At 39.7% G+C, this 19843-nt stretch overlaps 1 protein-coding gene across 1 annotated transcript; it reads right to left on the reverse strand.

Moving 5' to 3' along the window:
* Window positions 1–3906: 3906 nt before the first annotated feature.
* On the reverse strand, window positions 3907–9771 carry LOC131994635 (uncharacterized). Its single transcript, XM_059361392.1, has 2 exons — window positions 4104–9771; window positions 3907–4033 (listed from the first exon to the last, which is right to left on the reverse strand). The coding sequence occupies exon 1, from the start codon at window positions 9769–9771 to the stop codon at window positions 4570–4572; it is 5202 nt and encodes a 1733-aa protein (XP_059217375.1). The 3' UTR covers window positions 3907–4033; window positions 4104–4569.
* Window positions 9772–19843: the final 10072 nt, after the last annotated feature.

Genomic DNA, 19843 nt, shown 5'->3' on the forward strand with positions numbered 1-19843 from the left:
GGACGTCGAAGAGCCTAACACAACCCACTGTCTCAAATTTCGGCAAAATCGGACAATAAATGCGCCTTTTATGGCCTAAAAACCTAAAACCGAGAGATCGGTCTATATGGCAGCTATAACCAAATCTGAACCGATCTGTGCCATATTGCAGAAGCATATCAAGGGGCTTAACTTAACTCACTATCCTAAATTTTGGCGACATTGGACTATAAATGCGCTTTTTATAGGCCCAAGACCTAAAATCGAGAGTTCGGTCTATATGGCAGCTATATCCAAATCTGAACCGATTTGGGCCAAATTGACGAAGGATATCGAAGAGCCTAACACAACTCAATGCCCCAAATTTCAGCAAAATCGGATAACAAATGCGTCTTTTATGGCCCCAAAACCTAAAAACGAGAGATCGGTCTATATGGCAGTTATAACCAAATCTGAACCGATCTGTGCCATATTGCAGAAGCATATCAAGGGGCTTAACTTAACTTACTGTCCCAAATTTTGGCGACATCGGACTATAAATGCGCCTTTTATAGGCCCAAAACCTTAAATCGAGAGATCGGTCTATATGGCAGCTATATCCAAATCTGAACCGATTAGGGCCAAATTGAGGAAGGATATCGATGAGCCTAACAATGCCCCACAGCTCAATGCCCCAAATTTCAGCAATATCGGCTAATAAATGTGGCTTTTATGGGCTCAAGACCCTAATTCGGAGGATCGGTCCATATGGCACCTATATCCAAATCTGGACCGATCTGGGCCAAATTGACGAAGGATGTCGAAGGGCCGGACACAACTCACTTTCCCAAATTTCAGCAAAATCAAATAATAAATGTGGCTTTTATGGGCCTAAGACCTAAATCGGCCGATCGGTCTATATGGGGGCTATATCAAGATATAGTCCCATATAGTCCATCTTCGAATTTAACCTGCTTATGAACAAAAAACGAATCTGTGCAAAGTTTCAGCTCAATATCTCTATTTTCAAAGACTGTAGCGTGATTTCAACAGACAGGTGGAGAGACGGACCGTTAGATTTAAGTGGCAGTCTGCCATCAGACTCACTTAGACGTTTTCGTCCATTGTGACACCACAGGAACAGAAGAAGGAAGATACCTTCTGGTTCCTACCGTTGAACCATCCATATCGCCTTAAAAATCCCAATAACTTGCGAATGTTCACATCCGCTAAATTAGACAGGTTCTCAAAGAAATGAGAACATAAAGTGAAACTCATTCTGACTGCTAGCGCGGGAAACACACACAGAAGGTGTTCTATAGTCTCTTCTTCTGCGATGTCCTCATAGCTTCTGCAAAAATAGTCTATCAGCATGTTTTCCGATTAGACAGTGACCTATCATGACGGACGCAATGACTGAGACGTCTGTTCAAGCCAATGACAGCAAAGCAGTGAACCTCTTCAAATCGTGGCCACATAGTTTTGGAATGCTCACAGCCCCCTCTTTGTGACCATCTATCGTACGTTGTCCTTCGGTTCTGGTTCTGAAAACTTAACTTGCATGTCGCTAGAGGTATACCCACAGATTCCAGTATCCCTGATATGTGTAGGGTAGTTCCTAGTCTCTCAAGCTCATCCGCTTTACAATTCCCTGAGATATCTCTGTCGCCCGACATCCAGATCAGGTGAATTTTGAACTCTTCAGCCATCTCGTTGAGAGATCTGCGACAGCCAAGGGCGGTTTTTGTGTTCAGAAATATGTTCTCCAGGGATTTAATGGCTGTCTGAGAAGATGCCAATCGTTGTAATGACATTATATCTTAGCCATTCCACCACTTCCTTAATTGCAAGGTTCTCTGCTTGATACATACAGCAGTGGTCGGGTAACGTGTTCAATATGACCAGTTCTAGATCTTTAGAGTACACCCCAAAGCCCAACTGGTCGTTTAGTTTGGAACCATCCGTATAGAAGTCGATGTAACTTCTGTTACCAGGGATATCGGAGTTCCAATCGGTTCTATCAGGAATAGTGTTACAGTACTTTATATCAAAAAACGGCTCAGGTAGGTTGTAATCCACACTGCCTGGATCATCGGATATTGTATCAATGATAACACAGTGTCTGTAGCCGCCACATGACCAATGAGAAAGCTCTCTAAACGTCACGGCAGTGGTCGCTGCAATTTGGGTAGCCACAATGTCCAGAGGCATAAGATGTAGAAAAAAAAATACAGAGCATCAGATGATGTCGTCCTCAGGGCGGCTGTGATGCACAAACAAGCCATCCGTTGTATCCGGTTTAAGCAGTAGCTGGAGTTTTGAAGCACAGTCCACCAGACCACAACACCATATATCATTATAGGTCTGACAACTGCAGCATATACCCAATGCATTACACGCGGTCTAAACCCCGCAACTTTTGCCAATGGTTCTCTTGCAGGTGTATAGAAGTTTCGAATTTGCAAATTTGAAATTAAAAGGTGGGTGGACCCTTTACTCTAAACTTAGATATCAGATATGTATTTTTCGTAGATGTGTCGAATTTGCAACTTAGGATTTAAAATGTGGGCGGATCCTTAACTCTTAACTTGGATAACAGACATGCATTTTTCGAGGTTTCGATTTAGATGCAAAAATTCCACTGAATACATCATTCATCACAGATAAAATAAAGTGTTACACTGTTATACAAGCCCCTTCCACAGTCACTTCACAAGAATTTTTGCCGAAAATCGTAGAAAGTCCACGATTGCTGTAGACTTCGACTATTAAGAGGTCAAAGAGATTTAAATACAGAACTGTTATACATGCAGCAGTGTTATAAATAAAAAAGTGTTATACAACTTAATACACGCTGAAAAAAAAATGTTTTTCAGATGTTCTCGCCTGAATTCTTCAGTGATATATATAAAAATATCCTTCTTGTATCCTTCTAAATTCCAGCTTCTGGCCTTGAGTGACATCATACTTTTTTAAGAATTTCTATTAATAATCATTAATCAATTTATTTATGATTGCTTTCTCTATTGGTTTTCATTAATTCATAATTCTTTTTTTTTTGGTTTCCTTTGTCTTTCTTGGCAAAAAGACAAAAATGTTCAAAAGTCAAGTACATATGCACACCAAAACCTCGGCTTCCCTTACGAGTCTTAGGAATTAATCATTTATTAACCCCAACTCTGTGTCAAAGCTTGCATCATTAGGTCAAAAGGAAAATATCCTTGAAATGTATGAGCTGTTATGCTTCACTGAAATCTTTAACTATCTGTTTTTGTTAACATATGTTTTTTTTTTGTGTTTGGTACATATGTATGTTAGCCAAACTTAAGGAATTTTTATATTTATTCATCTAATATGCTAACAAGGACAAACACACACAAATAGATTTTCTCATTTTTGTGTTCCTGCATGTGCGAGAGAAATTCTTAACAACGTTTGCTTTACCCTTTCCAAAAATTCACAAAATTCTTTGGGTTTTTTTTAATAAATCATTAGGAATTATGAAATCTCTTAAGTTCTTGTCTTTATGTGATAGTTTGCTTGTGTCGGGTTTTTTTTAGCTTTCTTTGATGAATTGAATGACTTCAAAGTAATCATGATTCATGGCCTTTGTGTTACATAAAATACATTTCCATATTAAGTCAAGGATTTTTGTACGATGTGAAATTATTTATAAGCTGATTCAGTTGATTGGAATGTGTTATGAAATATTTCATATTCTGGTATAGTTATAAAAAACAAAAAATAAAGCTTAAAATGCATCAATAACTATTTATAGCAAAAAAACCTTGGATAATTTATATATAAAAAGTAAAAAGGCGTTAAGTTCGGCCGGGCCGAACTTTGGATACCCACCACCTCGGGTATATATGTAAACCATGTAAACCGGTGCAAACCGGAATTGACGAAAGGTCAATATATTGATATGATATGTGTTGAATTGCCTTTGTAAGTTGACCCAAAGGGCTTTGGAAGCAGAATCAGGATTCTGCTAATGAGATCAGAGGATCGCTTAACTCCACTATGAGGCACGGGAGTTGTCGTAATACTACGGAGTTGACCTTGTAGCTGAAGCCTTATTATTGAAATAAAAAAGTGCTTTTGTAGATTTCAATGTGCTTTATTATACAAAGATTTGGCTTAACTTTTCAAAGCGATACACTTGACTGGTTGCACACTTTCCTTTGAATTCAGGGTAGACTCCAAGTTTCTTACAACGGTTCTTATGTGAAACAAATTAATGCTCAGGGAGATGTTGTAAAAAAAAACCAATTAGAACGATAATGTAATAACTAGAGGAGTGCAATAGTATTGAGTAATTGAGAAATGAGTGAATGTTTGAGAATGAGATAGCTTAAATGTAATTTTTGAAACGTATCCATTAGTGCTCTTCGTGAGCGGGCATTCTGTGGTAAGTCAAGGAAGGTTTATACTACAAACTTGTTGAACTCGCTTCAACATATTCCCGCCTCAAAGTGAGGCCTCTCCTTCAAATCAACAGTGTCGTGGGTATTCACTGCACTAGGTAATGGTAGCGACTGGCATTGACGATCTGAAAGTAAAGAATAGAAAGGAGCATATACAAGTGAATAAATGGTATATTATAAGTGATCATTCAGTTGGCGTAGTGTTTTGAGTCGGTAAAACACATAGCTTAACGATTGGTCGAGTGATGGTTCCACTTTGTGTCAATATTTCGGCTACTCTGACGTTGTTGTCGGAGCCATAGTGAACTTTTGTGACTCTTCCAAGCCTCCAGTCGGTAGGGGGTAGTAACTCGTCTTTAATCACAACAAAATCATTGATTTTAATATTATTTTTTGTGGTTTTCCATTTAATGCGACGTTGTAATTCAGTAATATACTCCGTCTTCCATCGTCGCGCGAAAATTTGTTGCAGTGCCTTTAGCCGTTCCCAACGATTTAACAGTGAAATGTTGTCTTGTGCAATGTTTTGAGAGGGCTCGACGATAATTGGTGCACCGCGAAGAAAGTGGCCCGGAGTTAATGGGTTTAGCTCATTAGGATTTCCGGATATAGGCGATAAGGGACGGGAGTTTAATATTGATTCGACCATTATCAAAAGTGTTGTAAGTTCCTCGAATGTTAGTGTATGAGAAGCGGCAACTTTTTTTAAATGGGTTTTCATGCTTTTAACGGCCGCTTCCCATAATCCGCCCATGTGCGGTGCGTAGGGTGGAATGAAGGACCAGTTAAAACCATGAGTAGCATACTTTTCAACCAGAGATTGTTCGGCAGATTTTAAGAATTCATGGTGTTCTTTTAGAAGCTTATAGCTTGCACCGACAAAGTTCCTTCCATTGTCGGAAAAAATTGTCTTTGGAAGACCTCGCCTTCCGGTAAAGCGGGAAAACGTCGCGATAAATGCCTCGGAGGATAATTCCGAGCAAGTCTCCAAGTGGACGGCCTTAGTGGAGAAGCACACAAATACGGCTGCATATCCTTTCAACGTTTTTGAATTTCGGACTTTCGATGCTCGAATATTGAAAGGTCCCGCAAAATCGACACCGGTAAACGTAAAAGGCAAGGAGAATTGGACGCGCTCAGGTGGAAGCGATGCCATTATCTGATTTTGGAAACGATGCTTGACGATAGTACATGGTTTACAATTACGAATACATTGGCGGATAATATTTTTAACTCGAGGGATATAAAAGCCTTGGCGAATTGCTCGGAGCATGGTGTGATGCTCAGCGTGCAAAAGGATACGATGGGTGAATTTTATCATAAGTTCAGCCAATTTCGATTTTTCAGGTAGAATGATTGGATGAATTTCTTCATAGCTAAGACCACAATTCGTTAGCCTGCCACCTACTCTCAATAGACCGGTATCGTCGATAACTGGATTAATCGCGAGAATTTTGCTTTTCTTGCTAATTGGCTTTTTCTCGCACAGAGCTTCAAGTTCTCTTGGAAACGCGACTTTTTGTGATAAGTGGATTAGACGACGTTTCACGAAATCAATCTCGTCGTGCCGTAAGAGTGTACTTGAAAATGTTTCTTTCCTTTTCGATGACTGGTAAAATCTGAAGATATAGCATATAACTCTAAGACATCGATTGAATGATGAGAACCTGGAAATAATTTCTTCTGCGTTTTCTGAGGTGTGATAACTGCAGACTGGTTTCGCTTCGAGATCTGTAGGCTCAAATGTTCGTGGTTTTGGCCAGTGCTGGTGCGGTTGAGACAGCCACGAAGGCCCATGCCACCAAAGTTGGCATGTCGACAAATCTAGAGGAGCGCACCCTCGTGAACCAAGATCAGCTGGATTTTCGTCAGTTTTTACGTAATTCCACTGACTTATATCTACCACGCTTAATATGTCACTAATCCTATTGGCCACGAAGGTCTTTAATGTCTGTGGGGACTTTTGTAGCCATCCAAGGACAATGGATGAGTCCGTCCAAAGAAATAATTTGTGTTCTATCTGTACGTCATTTGATATACTTTTGATTAATTTCGTTAGCAAGTCTGCTCCACATAGTTCTAATTTAGGGATCGTGGTTCTTTTTAAGGGCGCCACTTTTGTTTTGGAGACTAATAGGTTTGAATAAATGTCGCCATCTGGATGAACAACTCGGATGTATACCGCTGCACAATACGCCTTCTCTGAGGCGTCACTAAACCCATGAATTTGAATTGACGCTTGAGGCGAGAATTGAATCCATCTTTTAATTTGTATGTCTGATACATGTTGTAAATTTTCAACAAAGGATGACCAGCGTTGAAGGATGGGCGCTGGTACACTTTCGTCCCATTCTAGCCTTTCTTCCCATAGGTCTTGCATTAGCATTTTTGCGATGACTATAGTTGGGCCCAACCAACCAAGTGGATCGAATAGCTTCGCTATGGTGGATAGTATTTTCCTTTTCGAAGTGAACTGATCAATTTCGATAGGTTCAACTGTATAATAGAAGAAATCGGCCATCGCGTTCCACCGAACGCCTAAAGTTTTAATAGAACTTTGATCTTCGATATTCAGGAATTCTTCGCTAAGAAGATCTTCGCGGGGCCAGCTTTCTAACAGAATCTTATTGTTTGCTGTGAGTTTTTTTAATGAAAATCCCGCAGAAGAAAGGGATCTAACGAGTTGTTCTTGTTTAACTTTGGCTTCCTCGAGGGAATGAGCGCCTGACAAGACATCGTCTACATAGATCTCATTTTGTAATATGTTTGAGGCTTTGGGGTATAGATTCTTACAATCTTTGCTTAGCTCCAAAAGAGTACGAATGGCGAGAAAGGGTGCCGCATTCACGCCAAATGTAACTGTTTTTAAGCGAAAGACCTCCACTGCTTTGTCTTCGAAAGTACGAAATAGAATTTGTTGGTATTGCTGATCGTCTTCATGGATCCATATCTGACGGTACATCTTTTGGATGTCACCGTTAAATACGTACCGATAATATCGCCAGTTGAGAAGAACTTTCATTAAGTCTTGTTGTAAGATTGGCCCAGCATGCAAAACGTCATTTAATGATAGTCCAGAGGTAGTCTTTTTAGAGGCGTTGAACACCACGCGTACTTTGGTAGATTTACTTTCTGGCCGGATGACGGCATGGTGGGGCAAGAAGTAGTTGTGGACCTTTGGTGATTTTTCTTCTTTCGGCTTTGCAGGGACCATGTGTTCTAACGCAATATATTCTCTGAGAACTTTGTCGTATTCATATTTTAGTTCTTGATTTTTGCTTAAATGTTTCTCCATTCTGCAGTACTGGGCGAATGCCATATGTCTCGAAGACCCAAGGAATTTTTCGTCAGGAAATTCCTGTATGAAAGGTAGTCGAACTACGTATCGACCTTCTTGATCTCGATACGTTGTGGATTTGTAGAAGTTTTCACACCAGATGTCAGCATCTGATGTAGGCTTTGGCTTTCCAACCTCCTCCAACTCCCAGAATCTTTTCAGCTGTTCTTGTAGAGCTGCATTGTCTGAAGCAGGCGCAAGGGTTGAGAATGTCTTAATGTACTCGGATTCTGTGGGTCCTGATAAGTACCACCCAAACTGAGACTCTCGAGCTTCGATGCCATTCCCAATTTGTACAGTCATTCCGGTTTTGTTAATGAAGGGAAGATAATCGCTTCCAATTATCATTTCTATTGGTGCTTGTTTATAGAAAAAAGGATCTGCGAGACTCAAATGTTGTACTTGCTGGATAAGTGTAGATCTAATGGGTCGCGAAGGCAAAAAGTGAGCTAGACTTGACACTACTAGTGCTTTAACTTGAATTCTAAAGTCGGAATAAGTAGATTTTAACGTTAGCCAACATTTTCCCTTGCAGCTGCTTACTATAGTGCCTCCCAGTCCGGAAATTTGGGAGTTGTGCTTTTCCAAAGGAATCATCAGTTTCTGCTGAATGCGCTTGGCTATGAAGCTTTTCTCCGATCCGGTATCTAACAGTGCCCGGACTGTGAATAGTTCTCCACCGTGTTCTAAATGAATTCGAGCAGTCGGAAGAATAGTAGTACCTTCATTCTGCGAGAACAGCGTGTTTATTTCATAATTGGCTATGGTGGTGTTCAAAAATGAGTTTTCATTGGACTGTCTTGATGTGGTAGGAACATCTTGTGAAGTCGTATCTATCGTTTCGTAATTCTGAGAAGTATCTAACGAATTTGTACTTTTAGACTCGAGGTGAAGCATTGTGTGGTGCTTTTTGTTGCAGATAGAACACGATCTCCTGCTGGTGCAATTTGGTTTAAAATGTTTTTGTGAAAGGCAGTTCAAACACAATTTGTTTTCCATGGCGTATTGAATGCGATCCTGTGGCGCTAAAGACTTAAAGTTTTGGCATACCATCAGCGAATGATATTGATTGCATGTTTTGCAAAAGGGCTTGGTTTGGTTCTCCGTCTCGGAAACTTGAAAGGAGTTTGCCTTTGAATTATACGTTTCCCTGGAGTTCGGCTTACGAAAGTCAATGATTGTCTCCAGCTTCTCTATTCTTTTAGACAAAAATTTCTCCATTTGAGACCACGAAGGCAATTCCTTATGATCATCTAAGGAGTCCTCCCATGCTCGTAGAGTATTATCAGGGATTTTGGACGAGGCTATGTGAATCAGTATTGGATCCCAATTTTCTACTGCAATTCCATATGACCTAAATATCGCCAAACTATCAGTAATGGAACTCAGAATTTGTCTGATGGACTTAGGATTTTCGTTTTGGGCGAATTGAATAGAAAATAGCTTTTTCATCTGCTGATTTACTAAAATCCGTCTGTTTTCGTACCTATTAATCAATGCCTCCCAAGCTAAATTGAAATTCGCGTCTGTGAGCTCAAATTTCTTGACGATGTCGTAAGCCTCACCTCGTGTTTTACCACGCAGGTGGTACAGCTTTTGAGCCGGGGACAAACTAGGGTGTTTGCCAAATACCGCAGAAAAAATATCCCTAAATGCTGGCCATTGAGAGTATCCCCCCTCAAAAAGTGGAGTGTCGCATGGGGGTAATTTTAGTGAAGGGACATGTTGTTGTGGTGGTAGTTCTACACTAAGTGCTTTTTGGCTCTTGGCGCAAATTAGAATCATCGTGCCTTCTTTGCATTTTTGGTACATACAACTAGCTTCTTCAAATTTAACACCGTACTGGTCGTTATAATCGTGTACTTCTTTTTCATCTTCTAAGACCAGTGTTTCATAACTAGATACTAATTGAGACCACCTCCGCTCCAACTCGAGATCTTTTATTTCCAATAATTGTACGGTGAATGTTTCTGGTTTTTGGGATTCGAATTTTGAGCAAAACGTTATAAGTTGATCTAGATCAAATAAAAACTTTCGACGCGCGGCCATTATGAATAGAAATTTTTGTGTTGGGTTTTCCTATTCGAAAGTATTTGAATATTTTTGTGTATTTTTGAATATATTTTTTTTTGTTATAAATGTCCAACGTATGTTGCTTATTAAATGAAAAATAATAAGTTTTTCCCGGGTAAATTTTCTCTTTCTATGATTGATGGCAACCCCGTCTCCCAATGTATCTTTGCAATGCCTACGACGTTTTCTGTACTATATCTAGATACATGTATAACGAAATATAAGTTGAAAAATTTATTGGACGGCTGTTGTGACGAAAATGGGAGAGGGTGTTCAGTGACAAGAGCAAGAGTTCGCTATCAGTTGTTTATGTCTGCTTGGTGATAATAATAAAAAGGCTTGACTTACCCCAGTTTACAACCATTACTTGGGAAATGAATATCGTAGGAGCTGCAGCGCTGGCAGCGTTAATAATCTCTGACTTCTTGCTTGTTGTATATGTTGTTGTTGTTTTTTTTTTTCACTACTTGCTAACTCCCACTTTACAGTTAATTTCTTCTCTATTTTTAAGAGTGATCGCACATAACCAAATGAGGATCGTTTTGTTAATCAATAATTTTTTCACCAATACGATATGCAAACATTAATTCTTATTTCCACAGCAAGATTCTTTTTTTTTCCCACGGGGCAGTAAAGGCCTCCTTCTTGTAAACTCTTTTTATTTGTTATCGTTGTTTAATACATTATTGTTTGCAATTAATTTGGGAAAATAACAAAATTTTGCACTAGACGGGAGGTCAACAGAATTTGCTACCGTTTATTGGAGCTCTTTTTTTTTTACTTTTTGCAGGCGTTTATTACCGATTAAATCTTATTTCTCGCTGATCGAAACTTCGTTTGTATAACTATTAATTTTCCCATTTTTATCACCACCTTTTGTCATATTATATTTCTTTTGAGCTACTACTTTAAATGTCTTTTTCTTTTTTGACGTTTGTCTCCTTCGTTGGATGTGTTCATACATCTGTCATCGCAGTAGTATCTAAAAGCTGGTTGCTTTGAAATTTGGAATTGTTTGTACGATTTGTCTGTAATCTTTCAAAAAGTTGAATGTTTCATATCTGGCAATTACGATCACTCGGGTTTCTTTTGTTGTACCGATTGGAATCTTGGGAGAGAATGACGTTTTGTAAAATAGTGAGAACGTTTGTGTTGTTAATGTAATGATAACGCGGTTCTTCACTACGGGAGCGTTTATTTTTTTATTTTCATTTTCATCTGTTTTACTTATAAATGTTAGGTATAAAATTAATAATTAAAATCCTTCCGATATATATATTTTTTTTTTTTTTTTTAACACAATTTTTATTGATAGATTTTCGATTTGTTTAGTCTTGGTTGTTCTTTTTGATTTGCATTACGACTCCGGTACTAAAGTCGTGTTGTTGCACTGTTACTCCTATCTTCGTCTTTTTCTCCACTTGATCACTTACAAAAACCACACAATCACCTGCATATACTTACCGCTTCTATTCCTTACTATATTGAAACAAGTCATCTCTTGTCGGTTGAAGCTATGTTCCAAACCAGGTTTTCCTTGTAGGTGTTGCTTTCTTGTAGAAGTTGATCCTGGCAGAGAAACTACGGACGTGTTCTATTTAAATCTTCCTCTTAGAAGTTGATGGCGTTGTCTTCCCGAAAAAACTGATGAAGTTGGTGGAACTGGTGACCGCCTTCTATGTTGTCTTTTCGTAGAATTTGCTGACTGCTTTCTGTTGTTTTGTATTTGCTGTCGGTTGGTTTCACCTTCTCCTAATATCAGATTAAGAGGCTCGAATGGACCATGTTGAATTGCCTTTGTAAGTTGACCCAAAGGGCTTTGGAAGCAGAATCAGGATTCTGCTAATGAGATCAGAGGATCGCTTAACTCCACTATGAGGCACGGGAGTTGTCGTAATACTACGGAGTTGACCTTGTAGCTGAAGCCTTATTATTGAAATAAAAAAGTGCTTTTGTAGATTTCAATGTGCTTTATTATACAAAGATTTGGCTTAACTTTTCAAAGCGATACACTTGACTGGTTGCACACTTTCCTTTGAATTCAGGGTAGACTCCAAGTTTCTTACAACGGTTCTTATGTGAAACAAATTAATGCTCAGGGAGATGTTGTAAAAAAAAACCAATTAGAACGATAATGTAATAACTAGAGGAGTGCAATAGTATTGAGTAATTGAGAAATGAGTGAATGTTTGAGAATGAGATAGCTTAAATGTAATTTTTGAAACGTATCCATTAGTGCTCTTCGTGAGCGGGCATTCTGTGGTAAGTCAAGGAAGGTTTATACTACAAACTTGTTGAACTCGCTTCAACAATATGGCTGCCCCATAGCAGCCATATCAATATATGTTCCGATTTGGACCCAATACTAATAAGTAAATGTCATTGTTCAATTGTATATAACAAAATATTGGTCTTTTTAGTAGTTATATCTAAAAATAAACCGATCTGAACTATATACGACACGGATGTCGAAAAGCATAACATAAGTCAGTGTGTCAAATTTCAGTGAAAAAGGATTATAAATGTGCCTTTTATGGCCCCAAAACCTAATACCGAGAGATCGGTCTATATGGCAGCGATACCGATGTGTGCGGTAATGCAGAAATATGTCAAGAGGCTTAACCAAACTCACTGTCCCAAATTTCGGCGACATCGGACAATAAATGCGTGTTTTTTAGGCCTAAAACCCAAAATCGAAGGATCGGTCTATATGGCAGCTATATCCAAATCTGGACCTATCTGTGCGGTAATGCAGAAGTATGTTAAGGGGCTTAAACTAACTCACTGTTCCGAATTTCAGCAAAATCGGATAATAAATGGAGTTTTATGGGCCTTAGATCCTAAATTGGAGGATCGGTCTATATGGCAGCTATATCCAAATCTGAACCGATCTGAGCCATATTGACTGAGGATGTCGAATGGCCTAAGGCAACTCACTGTCTCAAATTTGAGCAAAATCGGATAATAAATGTGGTTTTATGGGCCTTAGATCCTAAATTGGAGGATCGGTCTATATGGCAGCTATATCCAAATCTGGACTGATCTGAGTGAAATTAAAGACGGACGTCGAAGAGCCTAACCAAACTCACTGTCTCAAATTTCAGCGACATCGGACAATAAATGCGTCTTTTATGACCCCAAAACCTAAAACCTAGATATCGGTCTATATGGCAGCTATATCCAAATCTGGACCGATCTGTGCGATATTGCAGAAGTATGTCTAGGGGCTTAACTTAACGCACTGTCCCAAATTTCGGCGAAATCGGAGAATAAATGAGCATTTTACGGGCCTAAGGCCCTAAATTGGAGGATCGGTCTATATGGCAGCTATAACCAAATCTGAACCGATCTGGACCAACTTGAAGAAAGATGTCAAAGGGCCTAACGCAACTCACTGTCTAAAATTTCAGAAAAATCGGATAAATTATGTGGCTTTAAGGGCCCAAGACCCTGTCCTATGGGGGGATCCAGATCGTGAGAAGACGAGGAAGTAAGTGAGGACGTGAGGAAGTAAGAAGGAGGTCAGTATAGGTTTTGGTATCATAACGGGACACATGAGACTACGATGCGGCAAGTGATAACATGTGTAGGGCATGCGGGGAAGATGATGAGACTTTGGAGCATTTTCTTTTCCATTGCCCAGCTTTCGCGTCTAACACAAACCGGCACTTAGGTGAGGACACCATACCAGACATGAACCAATTTAAAGGAGTGACATGGAAAAACAAGTAAAATGGCGTTAAGTTCGGCCGGGCCGAACTTTGGATACCCACCACCTCGGGAATATACGTAAACCACCTTTCATCAAAATCCGGTGAAAATTGTATACCTGAATTTCGGCGACATCAGATAATAAATGCACCTTTTATGGGTCCAAAACCTTATAAAGAGAGATCGGTCTATATGACAGCTATATCAAAATCTTTACCGATCTGTGCCATATTGCAGGATTATGTCGAGAGGCTTAACTTAACTCACTGTTCCAAATTTCGGCGACATCGGACAATAAATGAGCATTTTATGGGACCAAAACCTGAAATCGAGAGATCGGTCTATATGGCAGCTATATCCAAAATTGGTCCGATCTGCACCAAATTGACGAAGAATGTCGAAGGGCCTAACACAACTCACTGTCCCAAAATTCAGCTAAATCGGAGAGTAAATGTGGATTTTATGGGCCTAAGACCCTAAATCGGAGGATCGGTCTATATGGCAGCTATATCTAAATCTGGACCGATCTGAACCAAATTGACGAAGGATATTGAGGGGCCTAACGCAACTCACTGTCCCAAAATTCAGCTAAATCGGAGAGTAAATGTGGATTTTATGGGCATAAGACCCTAAATCGGAGGATCGGTCTATATGGCAGCTATATCTAAATCTGGACCGATCTGAACCAAATTGACGAAGAATATTGAGGGGCCTAACGCAACTCACTGTCCCGAATTTCATCAAAATCGGATAATAAATGTGGCTTTTATGGTCCTTAGACCATAAATCGGAGGATCGGTCTATATGGCAGCTATATCCAAATCTGGACCGATCTGAGCCAAATTGACGAAGGATGTCGAAGGGCCTAACGCAACTCACTGTACCAAATTTCAGCGAAATCGGATAATAAATGTGGCTTTTATGAGACTTAGACCATAAATCGGATGATCGGTCTATAAGGCAGCTATATCCAAATCTGGACCGATCTGAGCCAAATTCACGGAGGACATTTTAGGGCCTAACACAACTCACTGTCTGTAATTGTAGCAAAATCGGATAATAAATGTGGCTTTTATGGGCCTATGACCCTAAATTGGAGGATCGGTCTATATGGCAGCTATATCCAAATCTGAACCAAATTGACGAAGGATGTTGAAGGGCCTAACTTAACTCACTGTCCCAAATTTCAGCAAAATGGGATAATAAATGTGGCTGTTATAGGCCTAAGACCCTAAATCGGCGGATCGGTCTATATGGGGGCTATATGAAGATATAGTCCGATATTGCCCATCTTCGAACTTAACCAGCTTATGGACGAAAAAAGAACCTGTGCAAAATTTCTGCTCAATATCTCTATTTTTAAAGACTGTAGCGTGATTTCAACAGACAAACGGACATACGGACGGACATGTCTAGATCGTCTTAGATTTTTACGCTGATCAAGAATATATATACTTTATAGGGTCGGAAATGGATATTTCGATGTGTTGCAAACGGAATGACAAAATGAATATGCCCCCATCCTTCGGTGGTGGGTATAAAAATAGGGGTTTTGTAAGCAGCAGGGAATTCCTAACTTAGATTCTCTTTTTCGAGCTTACTTTTTTTTGAGTATTTAGAGCTCACAACAAGCTGATTACTGGCTTAGGTGTATGTCCATAGTGGCATGGGGCGAATTACCATTCGCATTCTCTATTCAGCCTAACTTAACCTAGTAGCATCCATGGTGATGGCTTCCCAAGATTCGCCCAGGCCAAACTTAGCACGTGTTTACTCGTATTTTTCTTGTCAAATTTCTCTCAACAAATTTTCTCGCGACTTTAAATTTCTTATCAAATTTGGCAATAATCTCAATCTTTTGTTTAAAACCATTTTTAATAATCATTTATTTTTCTTTTTTTTTGCATTCAACAGCTTGTGCTCATTTGCAAAGTCCAACACACAGCCTGCAGCTTTGGTTTATACTTCTCCTTTCACTTATGTATCTCCTTCCTTCCGTCCGTCCGTCCTTCCTTTTTTCTCGCCCTTTTCACTCATTTACTATCTGACAAATTTCCAGGCACTTACCTCATTCCTGGCCTCAAAATGAGACGATGTCGAAAAGGAATCTTTTCGCCAAAATAGACAAATGGCAACGGATGGCAGAACAACAAACAAACTTATGGAAAAGAAAAATCCCACACAAGTGGACAAGAAGAATGGCATGCTGACACACACTCGCAAACACACACACACGCGCACACTCGCACAAAATGGTTAAAATGTGTCATTGGGAGGGATAGAAGGACGGACAGACAGACAGACAAACGGTCGACCAAAGATTGATTTCAATTCTAGCATATATAAAAAAATAATTCACAGGATACGCTTTAAAAAGATTTTATTTAAGTTGCCATGGTAAACAGAATATAATCCTTTGAGAATCGCTGCGTCCTTTCTCTACTTTCCCCCACACAGATGCTGCTGCCGCTGCTGCTGCTGGGGAAGTGATATCATGTTTTCTGTGTTTAAGCCTTTTCTTTCCTTTTTTGGTCGGCTATTTGGCCGTTCGGTTGGTCGTTTCTCATTTTATTTTCTCAGATTTTGGTGGGCCAACGATAATATAATGAAGTGTAACAATTGAGCAAATGAAAACTCAACAAATACACACACACGCACACAACTACAACTGTGAGCGGCCCAGTGACCGGCATAGAAAACAACAACGACAACAGCGCTACGACTCTTCCCAATGTAACAACTTAATCTGCAAATAAAATTAAAAAAGGGTTTAAGGCTAACGAGAAGGAGGACAACGGTCACACCGAGGGAAAAAAAAAACACAGAGGGAACAGTGTTTTGAAAATGGGAAATATTTGTTTAATGTTGTTGCCTCTCATGGTCCCTTGATGTGCCCAGCAATGGGGCGGAAATTTGTAGCCACATAATCGATATATCACCAAAATGACGAACCAAAAAAAAAAACACTTAAAAGGAAATCAAACAGATCGTTTATGGACGTGAGATGAGATAAACATTGGGATAAGGTTAAATAAGGCCTTTGGGGTAAGTTATTCAATGCGGCGTATAACAACAGAGTATGAGGTAAGGAAAATAAGGTAGATGAATAGGAGCTAAAACGAAATGCCCTCTGCTATTCTAAAACGTCAATAAGTGAAATAGCCATAAAAAAAAGAGAGTTCGGCCGGGACGAATCTTTAATTGATTTAAGAGCTATATCAATATTCAAGAGCTATATCAAGTTATATACCGAAATGGACGTGCCTTTCATGGCTGTTAAAAATCATAAAAAATACCACCCCCACATTTCAAACAAACCAAGTAAAATTGCGCCCTCTAGAGGCCCAGGAAGTCAAATTGGGAGATGGTTTCATATGACAGCTATATCAGGTTATGGACTGATTTAGACCATATCTGGCATAGTTGTCGGAAGCCACACCAAAACGAATCGAACGAAATTTCAGCCAAATGGGATATGAATTCCGCCCTCTAGCGGCTCAAGAAGTCAAACCGAAAGATCGGTTTATATGGCAGCTATATCAAAACATGAACCGATTTAACCCATTAAACAATCCAGACCGACCTACACTAATAAGTATTTGGACTGAATTTCAAGCACCTAGCCTTACTCCTTCGACAGTAAGCGAGCCTCTAGAGGGCGCAATTCTTATCCGATTGGAATGAAATTTTGAACGACGTTTTTATTATGATAGCCAACAACTGTGTCTTGTATGGTTCAAATCGGTCCGTAATGTGATACAGCTGGCATATAAACCGATCTTGGGTCTTGATTTCTTGACCTTCTAGAGGGCGCATTTCTTATCCAATTGGAATGAAATTTCGCAAAAAGTGTTTTAATATGACTTCCAAAAGTTGTGCCAAATATGGTCTTAATTGGTTCTTAACTGGATATAGCTGTCATATAAACCGATCTGGGGACTTAACTTCTTGGGCTTCTATAGGGCGCAATTGCTCTTCGATTTGGCTGAAATTTTGCATGAGGTATTTTACTATGACTTTCAACAACTGTGCCATGTGATATAACCGCCATATAATCCGATGTGCGATCTTGACCGGATATGCTAACCTCAGAGGTTAGCATGTCCGCCTATGACGCTGAACGCCTAGGTTCGAATCCCATCAGAAAAAATTTTCAGTGGTGGTTTTCCCCTCCTAATGCTGGCAACATTTGTGAGGTACTATGCCATGTAAAACTTCTCTCCAAAGAGGTGTCGCACTGCGGCACGCCGTTCGGACTCGGCTATAAAAGGGAGGCCCCTCATCATTGAGCTTAAACTTTAATCGGACTGCACTCATTGATATGTGAGAAGTTCCTTGTTCCTTAGTGGAATGTTCATGGGCAAAATTTGCATTTGCGATCTTGACTTCTTGAGCCTGTAGAGGTCGCAATTATCATCTGATTTGTCTGAAATTTTTATTATGGTCGTGTTTATTATGGTCTGAATCGGTCTATAGCCTGATACAGCTCCCATATAAATCGATCTCTCTATTTTACTTCTTGAGCCCCCAAAGGGTGCAATTCTTATTCGCATAGGCTGACATTTTACACAGGTCTCCAACATATACTTTAATTGTGGTCCAAACCTGACCACATCTTGATATCACTCTAACAGCAGAGCAAATCTTTCCTTTATCCTTTTTTTTTTTGCCTTAGAAGAGAAGACGGGAAAAGAACTCGACAAATGCGATTCATGGTGGTGGGTATATAAGATTCGGCCCGGCCGAACTTAGCACGCTTTTACTTGTTTGATATCGGAAGGAGGGCGGACCCTTCCCCTTACCTCAAAAGTAAGGCAGAAAAATTAAAGCAGACCAATCGGTACAAAATGGGACTCAAATGAAAGGTATTGAGAAGTAGAGTACGAATTTCATATTAAAAATTGGGTCCAAGTAACTGGGGGCCGCCCCAACCCCAAAACCCCCTAAAATAAGTTTTTTGAACGATCATGACAATATGGGACTCAAATGAAAGCCTTTCGAGAGTAGATAGCGAATATGGTCAGGAAGAAGAAATAGGCTTTATAATTTGTAGATTTCGTAAGGGGCGGACTCTCCCCCGTTACCCAAAAACACCACCCAAAATCAAAAGTGGATCGATCGGGACAATATGGATATCGAATGAAAGGTATTGAAGAGTAGAATACGAATATGGTATTATTGTATTGAAGTGTAGAATACGAATATGGTAATTTGGGTCAAAGTACCCATCGGGCCGCCCCAACCCCAAAATTCTCCCCAAACAGACATATTGAACGTTCATGTCAATATGGGCCTCAAATGAAAGGTATTCGGGAGTAGATTACAAATCTGGAATACAAAATCAAATCGAAGTATATGGGGTCAACTTACCTCCCAAAAACGCCTTAAATGGGCATATGACCCATTTAAGGACCCTTACCCCAACAATACCATCCAAAACCAAAAGTGAACCGATGGGCACAATATGGGTATCAAATGAATGGTATTGGAGACCAGAAAACGAGTATGGTATAAAAATTTGGGTCCAAGTACCCAGCGGGGCCACCCGCAACCCCAAAACTTCTCTACACAGATATATTTGAAGTTAATGTCAATGTGGGACTCAAATGAAAGGTATATGGCATAAAAAATTAGGTCCAAGAAATTGGAGGTCGCCTCACCCCCAAATCGGCATATTAGCCGACCGTGTCTCTATGGGACTCAAATGAAAAGTATTTGGGAGTAGATAACGAATATGACGTTAAAATTTATGTTCAAGTCTACGTGGCGCTTTTCCTTCCAAAAATAAGTCAAATAGGTTAATTGACCCATTATGACAATATGTGACTGAAATGAAAGATATTTGAAGGTAGAAAACGAATTTGATAGAATCAAAACGGCTGAACCGATTTTGGAGCCAATGTTTGGGAATACACCCTAAAGCACCTCCCAAAAATGAACTTCATTTCCGATAATGGCAATATGGAGCTCAAATTAACGGTATTTGAGAGTAATGAACAAATTTGATATCTATTTTCAGGGCAAAGTGCCCGTGGCCGCCTTAAGCTCCTCCAAAACACCCTCAAAACAATTCACATTTACTGACCATGGCAATATGGGACTCACATTAAATGGATTTGGGAGTGCAGTGCGAATTTGATAGCCATATTTGAGTCGAGTGTCATCCCTCCCCTAAAAAGCATTCCTCATTACCCTAATTTATATAATCTCGGAGATTGGTAATGCGATTCGTTCGAAATTTTTTTTTTTTGCGCTCTCATAGTCAAAACAAAACATGTCTGCTATTGTTGGGGTCGGGTGCCATGTGGTTGGGCAACTGCCCCACCTGCAAACACCT

Source organism: Stomoxys calcitrans, chromosome 2, assembly GCF_963082655.1.
Source record: "Stomoxys calcitrans chromosome 2, idStoCalc2.1, whole genome shotgun sequence".
Classification (NCBI taxonomy): domain Eukaryota; kingdom Metazoa; phylum Arthropoda; class Insecta; order Diptera; family Muscidae; genus Stomoxys; species Stomoxys calcitrans.